A 21,957-nucleotide genomic window follows, 5' to 3' on the forward strand; every position below is an offset into this window, starting at 1 on the left:
TTTAGTATTATAAACCAAATGTACGCTGCGTAATCCAAAATCAATGTGGTGACGTAACTGAGAATACAGTAAACATGTACAGTGAGGGGAGGGGGGTTGGGGTTGGGGTGTGGACAATGATTGTGCTTCTGTAACATTGAGGTATAGCCAGTGATTATGCTCGGGTCATATCATTGGTTTATATTTTAAAAACAACATTTTTGTCCACCGTGGCAGGTCTTAGGTGATATTTTTTTATTACAATATTTCCCTTGCTGACCCAGAACTGCCAATGAACGTGAATGAATGAGTGATGAATGAATAAATATATAAACTTTATGACTCATAAGAAAGAAACAGACGAACAAATATCCGTCAAGCATGTTTATCAATGCGTGTTTGACGTGGAGCTGTTATACATCAGAAAATAGCCAGTTGTAACTGTCCATTGTCCGTGTAGACACAGGTCACACACACACACACACACTAACGTGACAGCGGTTCTTGTCGCAGGGAATTGGCATGGAAGTCGTAGATTTGATTAGCATGTTTGATTTGGCAAAAGTTTTACGTTGGATGCCCTTCCTGACACAACCCTCTGTATTTATCTGGACTTGGGAATGGCACAATAAGACAGTGGATAGTGCCCTCTATAATAGTATACAGTATAATTAGTATCTCCCCACCTACACATTAGAATAAGATCACATGAGAACCTCACACTGTCACGTTTTAACTCCACCCAACTACCTGTCAATCACGGTACCCAACTACCTGTCAATCACGGTACCCAACCAATCACGCATCTGCTAGAAGGAATCACGTGAACAATATGGCGTAAGGCATCGGGCACCGAGGCTTTTCTTGTTGCGGTTACGCCTTTTCGTCCACATGACAACACAGATATCCGGGACGAAGACGCTGGCCAAAGTGAAGTTTTTTGAAAACGCCGGGTCTGCTTTGTCGTGTGGACGCTGCAACCGAAACTTTTTCTATCGACTCACCTACCACTACTTTGCAGTCACTGATCTCTTTCAGGTTACACCGTCTACACAAGACATAGTCTACCTGTGTGCTCCTACCACCACTCTTATAGGTCACCCTATGTACCTGCCTCTTCTGGAAGAAAGTATTCACTACAGCCATTTCCATCCTTTTTGCAAAGTCAACCACCATCTGTCCTTCTGCGTTCCTCTCCTGGATACCAAACCTGCCCATCACCTCCTCATCACCTCTGTTTCCTGCACCAACATGTCCATTGAAGTCTGCACCAATGACAACTCTCTCACTTCTAGGCATGCTCTGCATCACTTCATCAAAGTCCAACCAGAATTTCTCCTTCTTCTCCAGCTCACATCCTACCTGTGGAGCATACCCAATACCCACATTGAACATCACACCTTCTATGTCTAGCTTCAGACTCATCACTCTATCCGACACTCTTTTGACCTCCAGGACATTCCTGTCAAACTCCTCCTTCAAGATAACTCCTACTCCATTTCTCTTCCTATCTACATCATGATAGAACAACTTGAACCCTGCTCCTAAACTTCTAGCCTTGCTACCTTTCCACCTGGTCTCCTGGACACACAGTATGTCTACCTTCCTCCTCTGCATCATGTCAACCAACTCTCTACCTTTTCCTGTCATAGTCCCAACATTCAACGTCCCTACTCTCAGTCCTATACTCTTGGTGTTCCTCCTCTCTTCTTACGAACACGCTTTTCTCTCCTCCTTCGACCGGCACCCCGTAGGTGAACAGCACCGATGGCGGTCATTGTTAACCTGGGCCTCGACTGATCCGGTATGGAAGTCATATATTCAATTCGCATATACTATAAGTTGGGGAAGTATCCCGGAAGACTATCAAAAAATCACAACACAACCTGATTTACGTATTCAACTTGTCATCACTTTATTGTTTTGGCATTGTATATTTTTAGTTGGACATTCTGTAAAAGAAACAAAGACAACAGTAATAGTTCCTTTGACAGTCATCATGAGCGTCATGCTTTTGTCTTGAACGATGACCATTACAGAGGAAGATTATTACAGAGTGCCACAAACAGCAAAACGCAACAAATACAAAGCCATTTGTAGTTATTTACATTGTAAACCCGTTGGTCACACACACAGAGGCATGACGGGTCTCTTAAAAGTCCTTCTGTAAAAAAAAAACGAAAAAAAAATAACTTCCCCTCCCAACCGTGTTCACTTTGACAGGGAGGAGCGAGGCGTTTCCACACGGGAGGAATCTGTACACTTTAAAGAACACACCATTCTTCTTGTCTCCACCCTGCAGGAAATGGGAATCATTTGTCCGTAGAACTCTGTTCCAGGGGCCTTGTTAGCGCTTGCTCTGAAAGACTCCCCGATACACAAGTGAAACCTTGAATGACAAGACTACAAACAAAAACCTGTACCCCAACCTGGTATTTGATAGAATAAATTAAAAAAAAGCAAAGGACAAGACACGAGCAGTCAGTCCTGGAACAAAGAGTCAGAGTAACTTCATCAACTTGCCTCGTCTTCCTCTTTTCAAGCAGTTCAAGCGTCGCCTCACAAGCGTTTGCTTGACTTAAGTCAGGAGCAGAGGAGACGGCACACCCAGAGGAGAGTCATTCATTCAACTGTTTCCACCCTGGAGAATCAGGGTTGATGTAGGCACCCGCCCCCTCCACACAGTCTTCTTTACTTGTGTGCAAATACGCCAACTTTATACCACCAAGTTCCTTGAATGCAACACCAATAAATAATCTTCACAAGGGTTCAGAGAGAAGTGCATTTAGTTTGGTTGAGGATGTTGCCACCCTGTCCTCCAAACAGACTACTAGAATTGTGGACCAGACCATCAGGATCATGACGCTGCTGGAGATAAACGCTGATCAACATTATCGCCACTGAAAAGGTGATGGGAGGAACGTTAGGATTCAGACAAGTGAGCATTACCTCCCTAGAACTGATGTCTGCTGACTTCAACAATGACCGAGTCTCTCGCAAAAGCCCTGAGGCACAAACACAAAAGTGGTGAAAGGGTTACCACGGACACCAATTGAAGCTAAGGGCATGGCTAGCCTGTAGCTGCAGGGCAAACTGACGAAACATTTTGAGGTGGTTCTAACAGGAAGATGTCCGAACACCACAGCTTCCCGTCTGTGAGGCTGCAGGTACACAGAGCTCTGACCCAACCACTGCAGACATGGAGCGTCAGAACCGGGTCACAGATCATATCAGGGTCTGGATTCACAACACATATCAATGTAATCACTTCCTAATGAGACGTGCTGGGCAAAAACTGATTCATGATTCATGAGTCTGATTCATGGCGTTCCCCGCCTCACTTAAGAGGATTTGTTAATGTCTTGATGCCAGACGCCACAGCAAACCCTCAGAGGTGTGGTGAAGTCCACGCTTCCACAAGTCAGAACCAGGGTCCGGTTCTGTTACCAGAATAATCCTGATCTGTCTACATTGTCACTGAAGGGCTGAGTTCTCATTTTTTCCTGAGTTACTTTCTTTGACACAGATACTCCATACATGTGGCCAATTAGCATTAGCATCAAGATGCTGCTACTAAACATGAGTTGGAACCCTGGCTTGATTTGGTGACCAGTGGGCTGACAGTTGTAACCCAACCAGCAGTGGATGGTGAGCTTTAACACAACAAATACGTTTTAAAAATGGAAAACACTAAAGTTTGCGTCCATCTGTTACACAAACTGTCCTCAATGGAATAAAATTCACTATAAAATGTTCTTTGCTGGAGTTAAGAACACTTTTGAATCTGGTTTGAAACATTAAGTTTAGACCTGACCAGAAAAATAGAACCACTAAAGTGACCGAACCGGAGACACGATCTATGTTTCCAGACCCCGCTACACCAAACACAAAGGTGATTTCTACCGCTACTGCTAGGAAGAGAGACGACATTCAAAACGAAGCTTTTATTGGATGCACAAAGTGTGTCATAAATTTGGTTAGAACCCCGGGATAAAACTAACATTCACACACGTTCCTTTACTGCATAGATCGGCCACATCCAGCGCTGCTCGTGCTACAGGGACCGCGTGGTCAATGAGCACACACACCAGAAGACCTTCAAACGGATGTTTGCATTAGACATGAATCAATACTAAAGCACACGCTTCTTGTTTCTCTTTCCACTGATCCAAATTTGTACCAGTTTTAAAACCACATATTTCAGGAGCTTCACAGCAAAAGCGTTCCAACGTTTTCCTGAAGAACAGAGGACGATGGGGACTTGTTTTAAAAGAAAATATCCAAAGATAGACTGAATTACAAGGTGACCTCCATTAAATAATTTTTTTGTTACAAAATGCACAAAAAAATATCCAAAATGTCAAAACGGTAGCAGTGGGTGTTAAGTGATTGTGATTAAAACAGAACACCGACACACACCGTGGCTTCACTCTCACGTCAGGGGATTTAAACAAAAAAAAAAAAAGAGTCCGGGTCGTCTTTTCTCCTCTGAGGCGGTCTGGGGTTACATCGTGTGGACTCGTTTTGTTTCTGATGTTTCGTTTCTGTTCAGTCGTTTGGGGGAACTTGGTTTAGTTGTGATGCTCCAGAAAACACAAGGGGAAAAGCTGCACCAACAATCTTAATGTTCTGTGTTGGCATTTTGTTTCTGATTCCAGCTGGATTGACAAGGTCACACCAGGACATGACGGCTGTAAAAAAAATAATAGATTTAATTTATCTTCTCGTGTTACAATATGGAACATCCCAGGATTATTTTCCATCCATATCAGTTCACGACAACAGATTTCAAAACCGCAATTTAGACTCCCCCAATCCTCCCCTGATCTCCAAAGTCTCCAAAATGAAACCAAAGTGTCTTTAAAAAACAGAAACTAACCGACGGACAAATGCGAACCAGAAAAAGTGAAGGAAATTAAATCAGAGAAATCCTGTGATGATGAAAATAAAAACACAGATAAGTCAGACTCACGACAACAAGAAAATGTGCAGAAACCATCATCTGAACAAGCTTTGGCCCACTGAGTGCGCGAGGTGAGACAACAGAAGACGACGACCGTCTCATCAGACGAGAACTCCCTCGTTGATTCTGTCCTGGAAATGAGGGAGGGACGTAGAAGTGAGGAATAAGAGGGAAATAAACAGCTGCCACTTTGCTGTTCTTCCCCCTTGACACCAGTGGGTGGGGCTTTTGTGCCATCAAGGGAAAAAAAAAAAAAAAAACCAACCTTCTTAGTTCCCTCCACATACAAGTCAGTGCTTGTTGGACATGATGAATAAAAAATACACATTAAAAAACCAGAATGTGATTAAATTAAAAAAAAAAAAAAAAGAAAGAGAAAAGGACAACAGCAGCGTCAGGGACGTCTCAGTCGATCTTGACAGCGGCGTAGATTTTCCTGATGAACATGTAGGCGGCGTAGAAGCCGATCGTCCCCGTCAGCAGCCAGAAAGACAGGACCATCAGGGCCGTGTAGCCGAAGTACAGGAGGGAGGGGATGAACTCCACGATGTCCAGCTGGAGGGAGGAAGGGCGGATGTCAGTGTGGGACGAGAGGAACAACACAGCAACTACAAAATGAATACCAACTAACTAACACAAATCGGTTCTATCAAACAGTTTGGATGACTTCCTGAGGAGGATTTTAAAGTTGTTACTGATGTCCTGACGTTGAGCGATCCGCCTCAACCCCTGTCCTGACTTCAATTTGAAGCCCGTCAAACAGGGTTCAGAGATCCGTCATTCCGTCTGAGAGCTTCCCGGACGTTACCTTGTTGACAAAGTAGAATATGGCGTAGATGAGGACGTAGAACGCCGAGCCTCCTGAAACCAGGAACGTTCTCCACCACCACTGGTAGTCCTGAAAGCAAGAAAATACAAACGATTAGCTCCTGAATGCTTTAAAGGTTTCATTCCCTGACCGACACGCATTCATCAAACCGACTACGACCTCACGTCCCTGATGATTTCAGGTCCGCTAAAGAGACATGGACATTCCATCACTCGGGAACAACAACGGCAACAAACGTCGGTGAAGGTGAAATCCATCAGTAGGAGTTCATGATGAACTCACCTCGGCACACAGCTGAAAGTACACCATCACTATGCTGATCTGAGAGCAGGAGACCACCAAGATGATGAAAACCAGGAACAGGAAGCCAAAGAGGTAATAGAACTGGTTCTCCCAGATGGCCTGTGGGTGTGGGTGGCACAGTCATTACTAAGCATTAGAGGGTGAAGGCACTGAAGTCATGTTCACTGTTAACCTGAATAAACTAGCTGAGCCGACTAGCAGGTGGGATTAGCTGGTAAAGCAGAAAACCTGATGTGTGGCATCACATTGTAATGTTAACACACCGAGTCGAGACGTTTAAACTCGTCACGCCGACTGACAGGAATGTGGACACACTTGGTTGTAGGAAAAGAATCTGAACATCTCCAACAACACAGGAGAGAGGCCAGCTGAACACACTCGAAAAAGGAGCGACGTGCTCGAAATGTTCAGCCGAATAAGTTCTGATGTGTAAAAGCAGATTTCATAATAAGACTTTATTGATCCTCCATAGAGGAAATTATTTATTAGTCACATGTACAATGATCCCTCGCTTATATACGCTTCAAGATGTGTTGCTTCACCTCATTGCGGATTTTTAAGTAGGTAGTCATGTGATAGCGTACGCGCGTGCTATTGGATGACAGCATCCGGAAGTGCGCTACGTTCCGACAATCACGGAATGCGGCGCACTTACGTGAGACACAAAAAGTGCTTTAAAACAGTCTATCAGAGTGGGAAAAGGTAATAGACAGAAGGTGGTTTAATATCAGTATGGGGGGGGGCGGTTCATAAACGTTTCAATTTCCGCAAATAATAAAATAAAGTTTCTCGCTCTATCGCGGAATTTCGCTTTTGCGGGTGGTTCCTGGAACGCATTAACCGCGAGTAAAGAGGGATTACTGTATATATATGTTATATATATGTATACAGTATATATATATGTGTGTGTGTACAAGCCTGTTACACACAGCCTGTAAGCATGCAGATCAGAGGAAGAGCGGCGGGCAGCGCCTCCACGGATCCCTTGCTCAAGAGCACCTTGGCAGTGCTCTGGAGGTGGGCTAACACCCCCCACTCCAAACATTATGGTCCACTTGACCGAAGACTCAGTGGACTCAGATACTGCCTTACTGTTACTGGTCCAACCAATATGAGCGTTTGAATTGGTTCTATCTCGGCGCGCCTGAAGTCAAGCCTGAGGGTTTCTCTTCTCACGTCTTCATTACTCTTCCTCACTGAGGAGGAAGAGGAGGAGGAGGTGTGCTGCTGAATTCATGACATGCATCCTAAAAGTTGTACTCACACTGAAAATAAAAAAGAGCTCGATGAACATGGCCCCAAACGGCAGAATCCCAGCCATCATGATTCTGGTGGAGAGACGGGGAAACGGGTTTAAACCAGCGGACCCACGGTGAAGCGGCCCACCGTCCCATCAGGCTTTGCTTCTGGTCACACACTCACCCGACAAACTTGTTCATGTACCAGCGCTGCTCAGGCACCTGCCGAGGGATCTGATTGGTGCGCACCGGGTTATCGTACGGCTGTTTGCGGAAGCCGAAGTAGTAGCCCAGGTAGACCAGGGGCATGGAGATGCCGAACCACATGCACAACAGCGCCAGCATGGTGGTGAAGGGAACCTGAAGGGCAGAACGACGCTGACGTCTAACGATCAACAAGGTCGGACACAGATAGCTGAAGCCGCTGAAGGAGAACGCGTGGATTTCAGATTCCGGGATGCTCACCGCTCCAGACGAGTGCTCCCCCCAGATGAAGCAGTTGAGGACGAAGCAGATTCCAAAAACTACCGCAGGATACAAAGTGGCCGTCTGCAGGGAAGACCAAACAAACACACTTCAAGCTCTGTGGGAATAACATCAGGAGAATCTGCAGGAAGCCCCACACACACACCAGGTACGCAGACTAGGACAACAAACACACACACACACACACACACACGCAGGATGATTTTTAACATGTGTCTTACACAAAACGCTCCTTTCCTCCACCGATGGCCCTTCAGTGTGCGGTACAGTCTCCCAGCAAAGTAGCCACCAAACACACTGGAGGAAGACACACACACACACATTTAACACACCCGGTTCACACAGGGGACACTTGTGGACTTTTTTTGAACAAGCATCAGAGAGATGAACGCAGCTCCTACCCCATGAACATGAAGAGGAAGCAAGCAGTGGTCATCAAGGCTCCTCTACTGGATGGAGACAACATGCCCAACATGGCAACAACTACGACACACACACACACACACACACACACACACACACACACACACACACACACACACAAACATGCACAGGAGCATGACGTGGTTAGAACGTTCACCGTTAATACTTCTGAGCAGAAACAGTCAAGTCAGAGGAAGATTTACACTAAACATCAAACCAGGAAGTCGTGACGAAAGGAAACAGCCTGTAAACTGACTACCTGCATGTTAACGCCTGGTTTGCTCCATCGATAAATATCTGATAAAGGACAGCCGAGTTTGGGGGGAGCACTAATTTTTGGAAGGGTTAGTCCATATTGGGGCCCCTCTGGTAGCTTAGAAACCTCAGTGTGATGATGCGTCTTCCACAGACCACCTAGCTGTCGTCAATGCGCTGCAGCGGTTTGTGTTTCGCCACTTCACACCCGTCTACATCACTTCTGTAGGATCGCGTTCAGACGCTCCTGTTACATCCTCCGTGTGAAGACTCCAACCAAAAGTCGAGCGTGAGTTAAAACGTGAGCGTAAACGGCATCTGAAGGGGAACCGATAACGTAAAAGTAACTCACAGATGACAATGAGAACCATGCAGAAGAGCTGGATCCCTGAGCCCAGCAGAGAGCTGAGGATCATGGGATACTGAGGCGGTCTGAAGACATCACCATGGACATTCTTCCATCCCGACTCCTCCATGGTGTCCTCCTGGACAGGGAGTTTAAAAAAAAAAAATGCTCAGTTGCCTCTAATCTACTGATTTAATTAACAGTTTAATCCTAGTCCAGACAGTTTCTTCTCCTGAGCTGCGGAAAATGAGCACATTTGTCTTCCTTGTGTATTTTCTTACGATGTCATCCTCTCTGTTGTAGTTGGCGATGTCCTTCCTTAGGGTCCTGATAATGATCATACTCAGAATACCTGAGACACAAGATGAGACACACAGACACCTCAGCATTTCAACCACTGACAGATTTGGCTTTTAAATCTGTGACTCGGTACAAAATTGAACATTTAATGCTTTCACGAAACCCAACGTTCACAACCGTGTCCACACGTGCGCTTCGCAGAGGATCTGTCAACATGACCATACCAGACAGGAAGAAGACGACCACCACCGAGTTGACGATGGAGAACCAGTGGATCTGGACGTCGCTCATGGTCAGGTAGGTGTCCCAGCGCGACGCCCACTTCACCTCACTCTCCTGCACAAAGACAGGAAAACGCAGCCGCCCGTTCACTTAACAATGACACGCACCTGTCGTCTCTGATGCTGCGTACAGAAATCAGACATGAATCCATCAGGATGAGGTGTCAATCAGAGGTGCCCTTCGGAACCATCATGCCTTTTGAGTCGGCCCCAACCTCACTGGGACTGTGTCAAGCGTCCGAATTAGTACTATATATTTTTAGGCAGCATTATCTACTACCTACTAAGTTTTAGTCTATTTAAAGTTTGGGCAATTTAATTCTACGATAAGAAAATGAAGGAATTTGAGGGTTTTTCTGTAATTTATCAGGTAGTGATAGAAACATTCTATTCAGAAGACGTGTGACGTCCAAACAACTTCAGGGTCTGGTGGGATGAAAGGTTACAAATGTCTGCAGCTCAGGAAATACAGCAGTGATGGTTTATGTGCAGCGATTGTCACAACTCATGCAGGACCTACACTGTTTTCCGTTCTAAAATAAAGATTCTAAAGTTGAGACTTCATTTTTGTAAAGAAGTGTTTCTGGAGATAGCTTATAAATACTCTTATGTACAAGCTGTGAACAGTTTATGCTTTTAAAAATGCTGGTTATGGCAGGAATGAAAGAAAACTAAATATATACTAGTCTAAAAATAGTTCTTAACTAATGCCTAACATTCTAAAACATTCCAGCACTCTGTGAAAGAATCCTCTTGCAGGATTATCTTAAACTATACACTAAAAAGAGTTCCCGCTCATCAAACCTGCTGTACGACCCAAATGCGAAAAAAGCAACAGGAAAACTGTCATCTCTTGTCAACATGTCGCTCCGAGAAACAGATGAAGCCCTTTTTAAACGTCTTTATCTCTTTGTTCTTTTTAAATACCGACCCTTGGTGAGAAATGACAGGATCATACGTTGGTCTGTTGCTGTGCTCTGTGAAATTCATGTATGTAGTTCATGCTGTAAATGTGTGTGTTAGATGAACAACACTGTTTGTAAGGGTATATAACTGTCAAATGTTGTATCTGTGTTCATTCTAGGAATCCGAGTATATTTTGTGTTGGTTTTAGGCTCCTGCATCAATAACACGGGCGTTTTTAAAAATACTACTTTCTCGTTCGTGAGTGGAAGCATGTTCACATTGGAGGGCTCGTTTTTGGTGTCAGGGGTCACGTCTGTTAACCAGACATTCTGCTTTAGTTTGACTCACATGTTGACTCTTCTACCACGGACAACCAGACGCATAACGAAGCGGCCGTGGAAAGCATTTAAAAAAAGTATGTGAAGCAGCAGCGACTCACTTTCCACTGGACAGAGTAGGTGAAGAGGACTTCGTTCTCCTTGGTGGGGTCAATTTCCTGGGGGGCGGAGCCACTGGCCTCAGGCAAGGTGCAAGTCATTCCACTTTCGGCAGCCTTCAGATCTGAGAATGAAGCATGAGAACGGAGTCTGTCGGGGTTCTGCCTGTGACACTGAGGCATCTTCCTCCTGCTACAGCAGATTGGAATCAATACTGAAACATCCGCCACTCTGAAACCTACCGTCTACTTTTACACTCTGGGGTATGACCTCAAACCGCACCACCCTGTAGTTGTGAACTTCTCCTTCCTCCAGCTTCTCCTTGTGGAAGTACAGGATGAAGGACAGATGGTTGTGGAGGTAAAACTGAGGGAGAAAAAAAGAAAGAGAGAGACAAGAATCTTATTCCTGATCAGGTTCTCTATGGATGGTTTGGGTAAACTAGTTACCGCAAGGTTTACCCATGATAAGAAGACAAAACTAGTTGCAAACATTGAGATGCGTTACTGCCACCACATGCAGTAGAACAATATGCATTTTTACATTTAAACTAACTAATGACGGTAATGAGCTGAACCCCAACCTCCAGCAGGCATTGCACACTGAAACACGGTGGTTATGTGCTTATGATTGCAGCCCCCCAGGATAGACAGAGCCCACATGGACCTACCTTGTTGCTGTCAGCAAAGCCCAGTCTGTAGCCGTGTTCAAACTGGATGTCTTTCACCACGTCCTTCTTCTGCTCGTCCTCGCCCCCTGACTCTCTGTTGGGGTAAAACTCTAACCGGGTGGCAACTGGCAGGTTGTCTGCAATACTGAGAGGAAAGGGTTAGGGTCAGCTTTCATTTGCATACGAAACTTCAAATAATCTAGTAACCAGGACAACAAACACAACTGAGGAAAAACAGAAACATTTTTACGACATTAACTCACAAAAGTACCACAAAGAACTGCTTTGCTCATTTCTTCACATCATTTCAGACTCACACAACAAGCATCTAATTAAAGAAACAAATGGTCTTCATCACAGCAGCAGAGGTGAGGAAGTGATGCTCACAGGTGGACATAATACTCCTCCTGGATGCGCTCAGCGACCAGCTTGCTTTCCTCTACAGACAGAGTCTTCTTGTTGCACACCATCTCACACTTCTTGTCCTTGTTCATGTCGACCTTGTAGCGGGTATTCACGATACGGTCGCCGCGCAACACCTCGCCTGCAAGAAAAATGTCATTTCTTATAATGGCTAACAAAACCTCCAAAAAGTTTAGCAACACTGTTCTTGAAATGGATGCAGGCATGTTGGGAGTGGATTCAACATACCCAGGTTCTCTCCCTTGTACAGGACTTTATCTGGCTTACAGAAAGGCAGTGAGTAGTATTCATAAGGGAGCTGGGTGCGAGAGCTGGTCAGCTTCACTGCCTGAAAGACATTGACATTCAGTGATTTACAGAACTGCATTGATGGATGGATCTGTGTTTAACTCTGATGAGCCTGTATACAGATAAGTTGGGAAACAGTGCAAAATGTACATAGAAACAAACACGTGATGACTTTCAAATAGTGAAACGCCATATTTGATTGAAAACAAGACAATTATATCAAAGATTGAAAGTGAAAAATTTTATTTTTAAATTATATACCCCTTTAATAGAAACTGAATTTTGATGGATACTGTATAAAGCCTGAATTTTTCCAAATGACCTTAATGGAAGAGCAAGTTGTAAAAATTTTTAAAAGATGTTTTTAAGGTCAAAGATTTCCACTGATATTAGGGAAACAGGAAATAATCTGAATGGGGTTGGACAAAACCTCTCACATCGATAAAATTTTATGTCATTTTATAAAGTACAAATTTGACTCAAAGTGTAAAATAATATAATAGAAGAACAATTATGAGATGGAAACATTTAAAGGCCCATGCAAAGCACGCAGGTTCCACTGACTTCCTCATCCAGTACTTTGAGATGCGACACACCCGACCCCCTAAGTCCCCATTTAAATGACATGTAGGGCTCCGCCTACCGAACCAGCTGACTGCAGTAGGCCAATCAGCTGCTGCTGAAGCGAAACACATGAGAGTCCAGTCTCACCTTAATGTCTACTGCGTCCCCATCATGGAAGTCACGGGGAGCGACTCCTGGAACGTAAAAGGGGTGGACCAAAGGCAACGAGGACAACAGCAGCATGGCCCACCATGTCTCCTGCAACACACACACATACCACAGAACACTTTACCCCACAAATACGACATTACATGAGAACCACCGCATTTGACAAATAAAACATGTGCATTTAAATGTTTTTAACATGAATATGCCAGGTAAAAACTTTAAAGACTAACTGCAGAGGCACAGACAATGCTGAGCTCCTATTTCTAGGCGGGTTCCTGCCATAGAAGGTGTGGAACATTGTAAAGAAAAAGCTTTCAGGTTGAACAAACCTGAAACTCTCCAATTCAACAGTGTATATTGTGAAGCAGGACACCACACCCAACAAATATTTCTTTGTTGTGTGAGACCATGTCAAATCCAAATGTCCTAATCTGACAAATGTCAGGATGGATGGGTTCCACTAGCAGAAATGGATGATTCTTTGTGTTTTCATTGGTAAACAGTCACTTGTAAATGGGGATTGTTGTATTTTAACTATCTTTGAATCAGCTTTTCGAATCTACAGAGGGAGGAGGCTCCACCCTCACAGTCCTCCGTGTTTCTCCTCCGGCAGACCATGGGTCTTGAGGAGTAGCAACTGGAAGCCTGACAACTAAATATTTGGAATTTCAGCTATGCTACATTCCAGACGGAGGCGACTGAGCGGTTGTTGTTTTCTTTAACCCGTAGGCTGTATTCATATGAACAGGTTGAAGTGACGGGACTTTATTTGCATGAAATTGACACAAATCTGACTGAGAAACTCTCAGGTGTGATCCTGGATTAAATTTATGTCTGATTCGTGGTCATGTGAGACGTGCATGACTTGACCAGAATTTGTGTAGCTTTGTGAAAACACTTGTGCACTAAGACGTGTCATCAACAGGCAGCACAGCAAAACAAAACAAGAGACCATGTTGTGGGAGAGATCTGCTTATTTTACACTGAAAGTAATAAAAAACAGTCCTGATCATTGTGACAGATTTCACAACACACTCTTTGTAATTAGATTCCTGGTTGGTGAAATGAATGTATATTGAGCTTTACTTTCTAATAGCGGGTTAACGGCGGCTTAAGCAAGTTGAACTCTGAATAGGCGTTTTGAACACATAAGTTGATCTCTACTGAGAGTTCATGGATGCCTGCACCTATACACGCCTACAATACTGATGTACCTGATGTACAGGAAAGCCACAAAGGATGTTGGTCATCCTCAGCAGAGTGTTTTTGTTCCTGGTTTGAGATGGTGAGCCATAAAACTGGAAAGACACACTCAGCTCACCATCAAAATGATTTCAGATGTGGGAACAAATGAACTCCCCAAGAAGACAGAATTTTTAAAAAAAAAATTATTTCTCTGATGACTAAACTGTAAGGAAAATATATTTTTTAAAAATCTAAACGTGTAACACAAAAAAACCAGAGTAAACAAACTTCCTAGCATTTCTCCTTCCATCTAAACCATTGACTCACTGTCAGTGCATCCGTCTGAGCGTATGACCAAACGCAAACACACACACTTACAAAAACTGGTGTAAAACACACAGTACACACCTACAAATATTGGTGTACTACACACCTTAAACACTTGATAACACTGATGTACTACATACAGTACACACCTACAAATACTGATGTACTACACACAGTACACACCAACAAAGACTGGTGTACTACACATACACCATAGTGACCATCTTTATTAGATGAAGGAAAGTACAGAATGAAGTTCAATTGTTTAAAAAAAAAAACATGAACTTGGTAAAACTGCAATGAGTATTTGTTGGAATTTTTCCTGATTTTTTCCTTTACACCTTATTTAAAAACTGAGATTATATGGACACATTGAAGATTAACATGATTTAAAACAATTATCTACACTGTAATTAACTTTAAAAATTATTTTATCTTTTACGAATCATATTTTTCTGTTATGGCTTCTTTCAAACTGTTGTCATTTTCATTCTCAGAGCTACTTGTATCAGTAGCTGTCTCAGGTGTTTCTTCAGCAATTTTTTCGTTTTACAGGTAGTCGTCGACTTACTACCGCGATTGGTCCCGACAGATTGGTCGTAATTCGACTTGGTCGTAAATCGACTCTTAAGTAAAAATTCAATCCAGCACCGCTGGTGCTTGGCTGTGGGTCGTCCGGATCATCAGCTGGGGCAGCGCGTGGGTTGGTGGGAGCGGGAGACGATCTTTTCATAATCATTGTGAGCTTTGTCTGAATTGTTCGTTTCCTTTTCTCCTCATAAATTTCAAGATATGGACGGAAAGCGTTGTTTGCCATCCTTTCAATCCTAGCAAATCTTTCTATGTTCTATGTCCATTTCTTCAAAGTGTGCACGGAGTTTATTTAACAGGGAAAAGCCTTCTGACAAGCCTTTGGTGGTGAACTTTTTTTCCGTTTCCTCCTCTTCTTTCTTCTTCTTCCACTTTCTTCTTCCAGCACAATCAGTTCTTCATACAGCGCGATCATTCGTAAGTTCTCCAAGGAGAGGTTTTTTGCCAGTTTCACTATTTTCTCCCGAATCTGATCAAGTTCTTCGTCACTTTCAAATCCAGCAGAAGAGTTGACATTACGCTTGATGGCTTTTCCATACGCCATTCATACATTTCTCCGTCACAGCCTCCCAAGCAGCCCAGCCCATCAGTAGTGGGTTGGGCTATTGATCTCACGGTGTGACTGAACAGCGTGTGTGCGCCGTGGTGACTGAAGAGAGCGCGGGAGTCACAGAGCGTGAGTACTGTGGCTGGAGGGAATGCCCGCGTTGCCCGGACATTGTGGTCGTAAAGTCGGTCAGTCGTAAGTTGCATAGGTCGTAAGTCGACGACTACCTGTATTCTTTCTTGTGTCAGTGGAGCCTGAGACAGCTACTGATTTTAGGAGCCAGGAGCTACTGTTTTTCAGGAGCCATCTTTAATAATTCCCGATCTATCATATCATCCCATTCCTCCTTCTCCAGCTGAGACTACCATCCTGGCAGCTGTCTCTCTGGCCCCCTCAGCCTCCATCACATCACTTTGTCTCTCCTTTCTGCTGTTATCCGTGTCCTGCGTGTTATTCTGTAGCTCCAGGTTGGTGGCTGGTGACTGTTTAAATTTGTGCTGTCATCTGTGACTGCTGGGTTGATGGCTGGCGATTCAGCAGGGGATGGAGTTGGAAGCTCATGAGGCTGCAATTGTGAAATCAGGACCGCAGCACTGGAAGCCACCAGAAAGACTGCAGCCACCAGTTATTTAACCTTTGCACTGTCACATGTAACCTGCGTGGTATTCCACTGCTCCGTGTCGGCAGCCGAAGACACAGAGGGGAATGGAATCGGAAACCCACAAGGCTGCGGCCTCGGAGCCCGGGCTGCAGCACCGGAGGCCATCACAGCCATGTAAGAAGCTGCAACCACCGGCTCTGCAGCAACTATAGCAGCCGGCTGCGTACCAGTCTCGGCCCACCCGCAGTCGCCTGCCGGCGCTCACCCTCTCCCTCCAGACAGTGGCGGATGGGATGTCTCTCCCCTCCACACCAGAAACATTTCATGCTCACACAGGTGTTATACACCTTGCAATCATAGTAATCAATTTTAAACGTGAGCCTGATGTTCAGCTCTTCATTGATCCAATTAGGGACCATCATAACCTGTCTCCAGAAGGCGTAGCATGCCGAAGTGGTGTTGCCGACCAGGAACGTATTTTTCGGAGTCAGGAGCCGACCATGTCGCGACAGCTCCTTCTCCAGTGCCTTGTTGCTGAGGTACGGCGGTGCGTTCGATTTGATCACGGTTTTAACCGGGTTAGCCAGGGGAAGGACGGGGGTGAAGGCATTCTTAAACACCACCCTGCTCACAACTATCTGGTGCACCTTTTCAACTTAATTGAGAAAAATCACCACCGCTTTGTTCATTCGGCAGGCTGCTTTAACGCTGTCGTAACCAACCTGCCCTCCAACCGCTAAACAGACCTCCCAAACCACACCAAGCAACTGACAGTCGGCGTAAGCTTGATACCGTGCTGGCATGTCAGCCATTCCTGTACAGCTTTTCCCTCTGCGGTTGCCCATCACCTCCTAATTTCCGCAAAAGCCCAACAAACTACTGAATGTAAGTGTCATGTAACTGTCACTAACTGAAATGTGAAGACCCATATAAAAAAATCAGAATGAATACACACACAAAGATGTTACACTCTCGTCTATTCCTCTCACAAACTCCCAAAATGTAAAAGTGGTTAAATTATGGTACACAAAAGTGTGTAGAAGTATATAATAAAAAGCAAAAAATAGAGTGAATAGACTCACAAAGATGCCACACACTCCTTCCTCTTCTCAGATCAAAGCAGAGAGAGAAAGAGAGGGAGAGGGAGAAGACAGCTGCTGCCCTGTGATTCAACGGCGGCTGATTCATGGCAGCGAACCGGAAACGCCTCACCTTTTAGCTCTTTTTCAATGCACCTCAAAGAGACCAACTTTTTCCAGTCTGACAACTGACAAGAGGACAATCACACTTTAAGTCAATTTAACGGAAAAAAAACAAAATTAATGTCATTACTGATGAGGCTGAGAGAAGAGTCCATGTTTAAAACCAATTCACATTTTAAACTGGGAACAGACATTTTTCACTTTCATATATTATTCACTTCTTCCACCAAGTATACAGTGCGCCCTCGTTCTCTGCAGCTAATGCGCTCCAGGAACCACATGCGATTGAGGAATCCACGATCAAGATCGTGACTTATCTTATTTATGGTAATTTAAATATTTACGAACCCTCCCCATACTGATATTCTATCTGTATTACCTTTTCCCACTGTCTGATTGACTGTTTAAAGCACTTTTGTGTCTTACGTAAGTCCAAGACTGACGGAACTCGCGCACTTCCAGATGCCATCAGCGAATAGGAGGCGTGTCCGTTACTGTCGACCAAAAATCTATGTTGAGGTGGAGTCGCAATTGTTGATGAACGATGGCGCGAGGGCGCGCTGTACCCACAAAACTTTTTTTTTTCCCCCACAAGAGGATATTCAGCATTTTTTCATTTTTTCCAAAAAGCACTTCAACCATTTCCATAAACTTTGTGAGGCCTGGAGCAGGCAACTCCTCTACAGCATGCAAGACTAGCTGCTCTGGTGAAGGTAGGCACTTTGCTGAGAATCACTCCCAAAATGCTTCAGGCACAAAATCTCACATCACACATAATTTTGTGGAGGAACTGCAGTGTTCCAGTACTAACACAATGCACCAGGAGTACCAGTACATACTCCAGTGCCACTGGAATGTAATGTTCAGCAACAGAAAAATACTTCAGAGATAACAAAAAAGAAAATCCTCCTACAATGGAATGTTCAGCGACAGAAAAACACTTCAGAGATAACAAAAAACAAAATCCTCCCACAATCCTTTGTGGCAGGATTACACTACAGCGGAAAAGCGGTTTGGAAGATAAATGAATGAATGAATACTTAATCCCTTGATCCTGGAAACTTCTCCTGGCGAGTCACTTGTGTTTTTGTCGTCAGTAGTTTAACAAAAACTAAAAGTTCAGATCTACTTTTCATCACGAGTTTTCACAAATATTATCTCTAATCTGTCTGTAATCTGAGTGACTGAATTTGCATCACCTCTGCTGCATGTTGTCATCCATGTCTTTTAATATACTCCGAACCAAACCAATTCCTCTGAAGCCATCAGACTGAATGTGAGATTTCCATGCTTTGTAACTTCTTTTTGATTCACTTATGTGTAATGGCAAGGCCATCAAAAGCCTCATCACAATGTTGAAGGCTGTGAAAAGGAAATGCTGATGGAGACTAACACGCTCGTTTAAGTAACTGTCAAGATGAATGACACTGACGCAAAATGGAAAACATGGCTTCTAACTTAAACATTGCTTAAGTGTCAGTAAAGAGAATACGGACTTATTTTTTTTATATAATTTCTAGTGTTCATAGCGGATCTGTTGTCATCTTGACACCTTTTATACTGAACCGACAAATTAGACTGACGCCACTTGACAGAGTTGTTAAAAGCTAACGCTGAGCAAAAGTTACGGTAAGTGTTTTCTGTTTGTTGTAGAGTGAATGACAGTCTGACAATTTATATAAAGACGATAAATGCTTTAACATTTAGACTGTGGCAGCAGAGTTTAATGTACTAATGATGAAAAGGTTTTCAAGTTACCTCATTGACAGGCAAGCTAGGTATCGGTAGCTAACTATAGTTAGCAGTTAGCTAACCCGAGCCTTCGATATTCAAACAGCTACAAACTCGTGATTTCATGAAAGCTCGTCGCTGTGTTGTTGTCCATCGACTGAGAAAGCCTTAAACTCTGTCTCGACTAAAGTAAATGTCTAACTTAAAACAGAAATACATTACGACAAATGTGTACTTTAAAGAGAAAAGTGTTCGCTTCCCCTACTCACCATAGCCGCGGCCGCCATTTTGAATACGTGTCATTGGTGACGTTGCGGAAGTAGTTAAGAAATGTGACACTTCCGGTTGGCGGTCCTGGATTCCTGCTTTGACCGGAAGCTCACATTTTTCATGTCAGTTGGAAAATCAACAAAACTATGAACTTGTCTTGCTTATAGATACGATACTAAAATTTTTTTTTTAGAATTTTAATGTCCCCCACCTTTGGATTTATTTATTTTTTAAAAATTATTTAATTGCTCTATTTTTATAACTCACCCCTGTTCTGATGGACTTCTTCTTCTTTTCCTTTCGGCTTTTCCCTTCAGGGGTCGCCACAGCAAATCAGTTGCCTCCATCTAACCCTGTCTTCTGCATCCTCTTCTCTCACACCAACTACCTTCATGTCTTCCCTCATTACATCCATAAACCTCCTCTTTGGTCTTCCTCTAGACCTCCTGCCTGGCAGTTCAAAACTCAGCATCCTTCTACCAATATATTCACTATCTCTCCTCTGGACATGTCCAAACCATCTCAGTCTGGCCTCTCTGACTTTATCTCCAGAACCTCTAACATGTGCTGTCCCTCTGATGTACTCATTCCTGATCCTATCCTTCCTGGTCACTCCCAGAGAGAACCTCAGCATCTTCATCTCTGCTACCTCCAGCTCTGTCTCCTGTCTTTTCCTCAGTGACACTGTCTCTAGACCAAACAACATCGCTGGTCTCACCACAGTTTTGTACACCTTTCCTTTCATTTTAGCTGAAACTCTTCTATCACACATCACACCTGACACTTTCCTCCATCCGTTCCATCCTGCCTGTACACGCTTCTTCACCTCTTTTCCACACTCTCCATTGCTCTGGACTGTTGAGCCTAAGTACTTCAAATCCTCCACCTTCTTGATCTCTTCTCCCTGCAACCTCACTATTCCACTTGGGTCCCTCTCATTCACACACATGTACTCGGTCTTACTGCGGCTAACCTTCATTCCTCTCCTTTCCAGGACAAACCTCCACCTCTCTAGCTTCTCCTCTACCTGTTCTCTGCTCTCACTGCAGATCACAATGTCATCTGCAAACGTCATAGTCCATGGAGATTCCTGTCTAGCCTCGTCTGTCAGCCTGTCCATCACCATAGCGAACAAGAAGGGGCTCAGAGCTGATCCCTGATGCAGTCCCACCTCCACCTTGAACTCCTCTGTCACACCTACAGCACACCTCAACTGTCTTACAGTCCTCATACATCCTGCACTGCTCTAACATACTTCTCTGCCACTCCAGACTTCCTCATACAATACCACAGTTCCTCTCTGGGCACCCTGTCATCAGCTTTCTCCAGATCTACAAAAACACAATGCAGCTCCCTCTGGCCTTCTCTGTACTTCTCTATCAACATCCTCAAAGCAAATACTGCATCTGTAGTACTCTTTTTTGGCATGAAACCATACTGCTGCTCACAAATGTTCACTTCTGCCCTTAGTCTAGCTTCCACTACTCTTTCCCATAACTTCATTGTATGGCTCATCAGCTTTATTCCTCTGTAGTTGCCACAACTCTGCACATCTCCCTTGTTCTTAAAAATGGGCACCAGCACATTTCTCCTCCATTCCTCAGGCATCTTCTCAATATCTAAGATCCTGTTGAACAACCCAGTCAGAAACTCTACTGCCACCTCTCCTAGACACTTCCATACCTCTACAGGTATATCATCAGGACCGACTGCCTTTCCACTCTTCATCCTCTTCAATGTCCTCCTCACTTCATCCTGACTAATATTTGCTACATCCTGGTCGACAACAGTTACCTCTTCTAGTCTTTGTTCTCTCTCACTTTCCACTTTCATCAACTCTTCAAAGTACTCTTTCCATCTTCCCATCACACTACTGGCACCTGTCAATAGACTTCCGTCCATCCTTAATCACCCTAACCTGCTGCACGTCCCATCTCTGTCTCTCTGTCTTGCCAACCAGTATAGATCAGTCTCTCCCTCCTTACTGTCCAACCTAGCATATAAGTCAGCATAAGCTTCTTGTTTGGCCTTTGCTACCTCTACCTTCACCTCACGCTGCATCTCCCTGTACTCTTGTCTGCTCTCCTCAGTCCTCTCAGTGTCCCACTTCTTCTTAGCTAACCTCTTTCTCTGTATACACTCCTGTACCTCCTCATTCCACCACCAAGTCTCCTTATCTACTTTCCTTCCAGATGACACACCAAGTACTCTCCTACCTGTCTCCCTGATCACATTAGCTGTAGTTGTCCAGTCATCTGGAAGCACCTCCTGACCACCCAGAGCCTGTCTTCCCAGAGCACTCTTCCCTTTTTGGCTTCCTCCATTTTATCTTCTGCTCTGCCTTTGTCCTCTTCATCTTCCTCACCACCAGAGTCATCCTACACACCACCATCCTATGCTGTTTGGCTATACTCTCGCCTACCACTACTTTACATTCACTGATCTCCTTCAGGTTACACCGTCTACACAAGATGTAGTCTACCTGTGTGCTCCTACCTCTACTCTTATAGGTCACCCTATGTTCCTGCCTCTTCTGGAAGAAAGTATTCACTACAGCCATTTCCATCCTTTTTGCAAAGTCAACTACCATCTGTCCTTCTGCGTTCCTCTCCTGGATACTAAACCTGCCAATCACCTCCTCATC

General features: G+C 44.2%; 1 protein-coding gene across 4 annotated transcripts; it reads right to left on the minus strand.

Annotated features, from left to right (window-relative positions):
* Window positions 1-1,869: 1,869 nt before the first annotated feature.
* Window positions 1,870-19,369, minus strand: tm9sf4 (transmembrane 9 superfamily protein member 4). Of its 4 annotated transcripts, XR_011038371.1 has the most exons (20): window positions 19,313-19,369; window positions 12,839-12,949; window positions 12,068-12,167; window positions 11,804-11,960; window positions 11,417-11,561; window positions 10,989-11,112; window positions 10,749-10,870; window positions 9,347-9,458; window positions 9,104-9,174; window positions 8,829-8,961; window positions 8,200-8,281; window positions 8,020-8,095; window positions 7,778-7,861; window positions 7,497-7,672; window positions 7,339-7,402; window positions 6,054-6,173; window positions 5,751-5,840; window positions 5,208-5,497; window positions 4,952-5,073; window positions 1,870-4,670 (listed from the first exon to the last, which is right to left on the minus strand). XR_011038371.1 is itself a non-coding variant. In XM_068336841.1 (18 exons), the coding sequence occupies exons 1-18, from the start codon at window positions 19,328-19,330 to the stop codon at window positions 5,348-5,350; spliced, it is 1,935 nt and encodes a 644-aa protein (XP_068192942.1). In that variant the 5' UTR covers window positions 19,331-19,369; the 3' UTR covers window positions 1,870-5,347. The 4 variants fall into 4 exon arrangements, 1 of the variants encoding a protein (XP_068192942.1); XR_011038369.1 differs by having other exon boundaries at window positions 1,870-5,073; XR_011038370.1 differs by having other exon boundaries at window positions 4,952-5,497.
* Between the last annotated feature and the right edge of the window lie 2,588 nt (window positions 19,370-21,957).

Source organism: Antennarius striatus, chromosome 2 (assembly GCF_040054535.1).
Source record: "Antennarius striatus isolate MH-2024 chromosome 2, ASM4005453v1, whole genome shotgun sequence".
NCBI lineage: Eukaryota > Metazoa > Chordata > Actinopteri > Lophiiformes > Antennariidae > Antennarius > Antennarius striatus.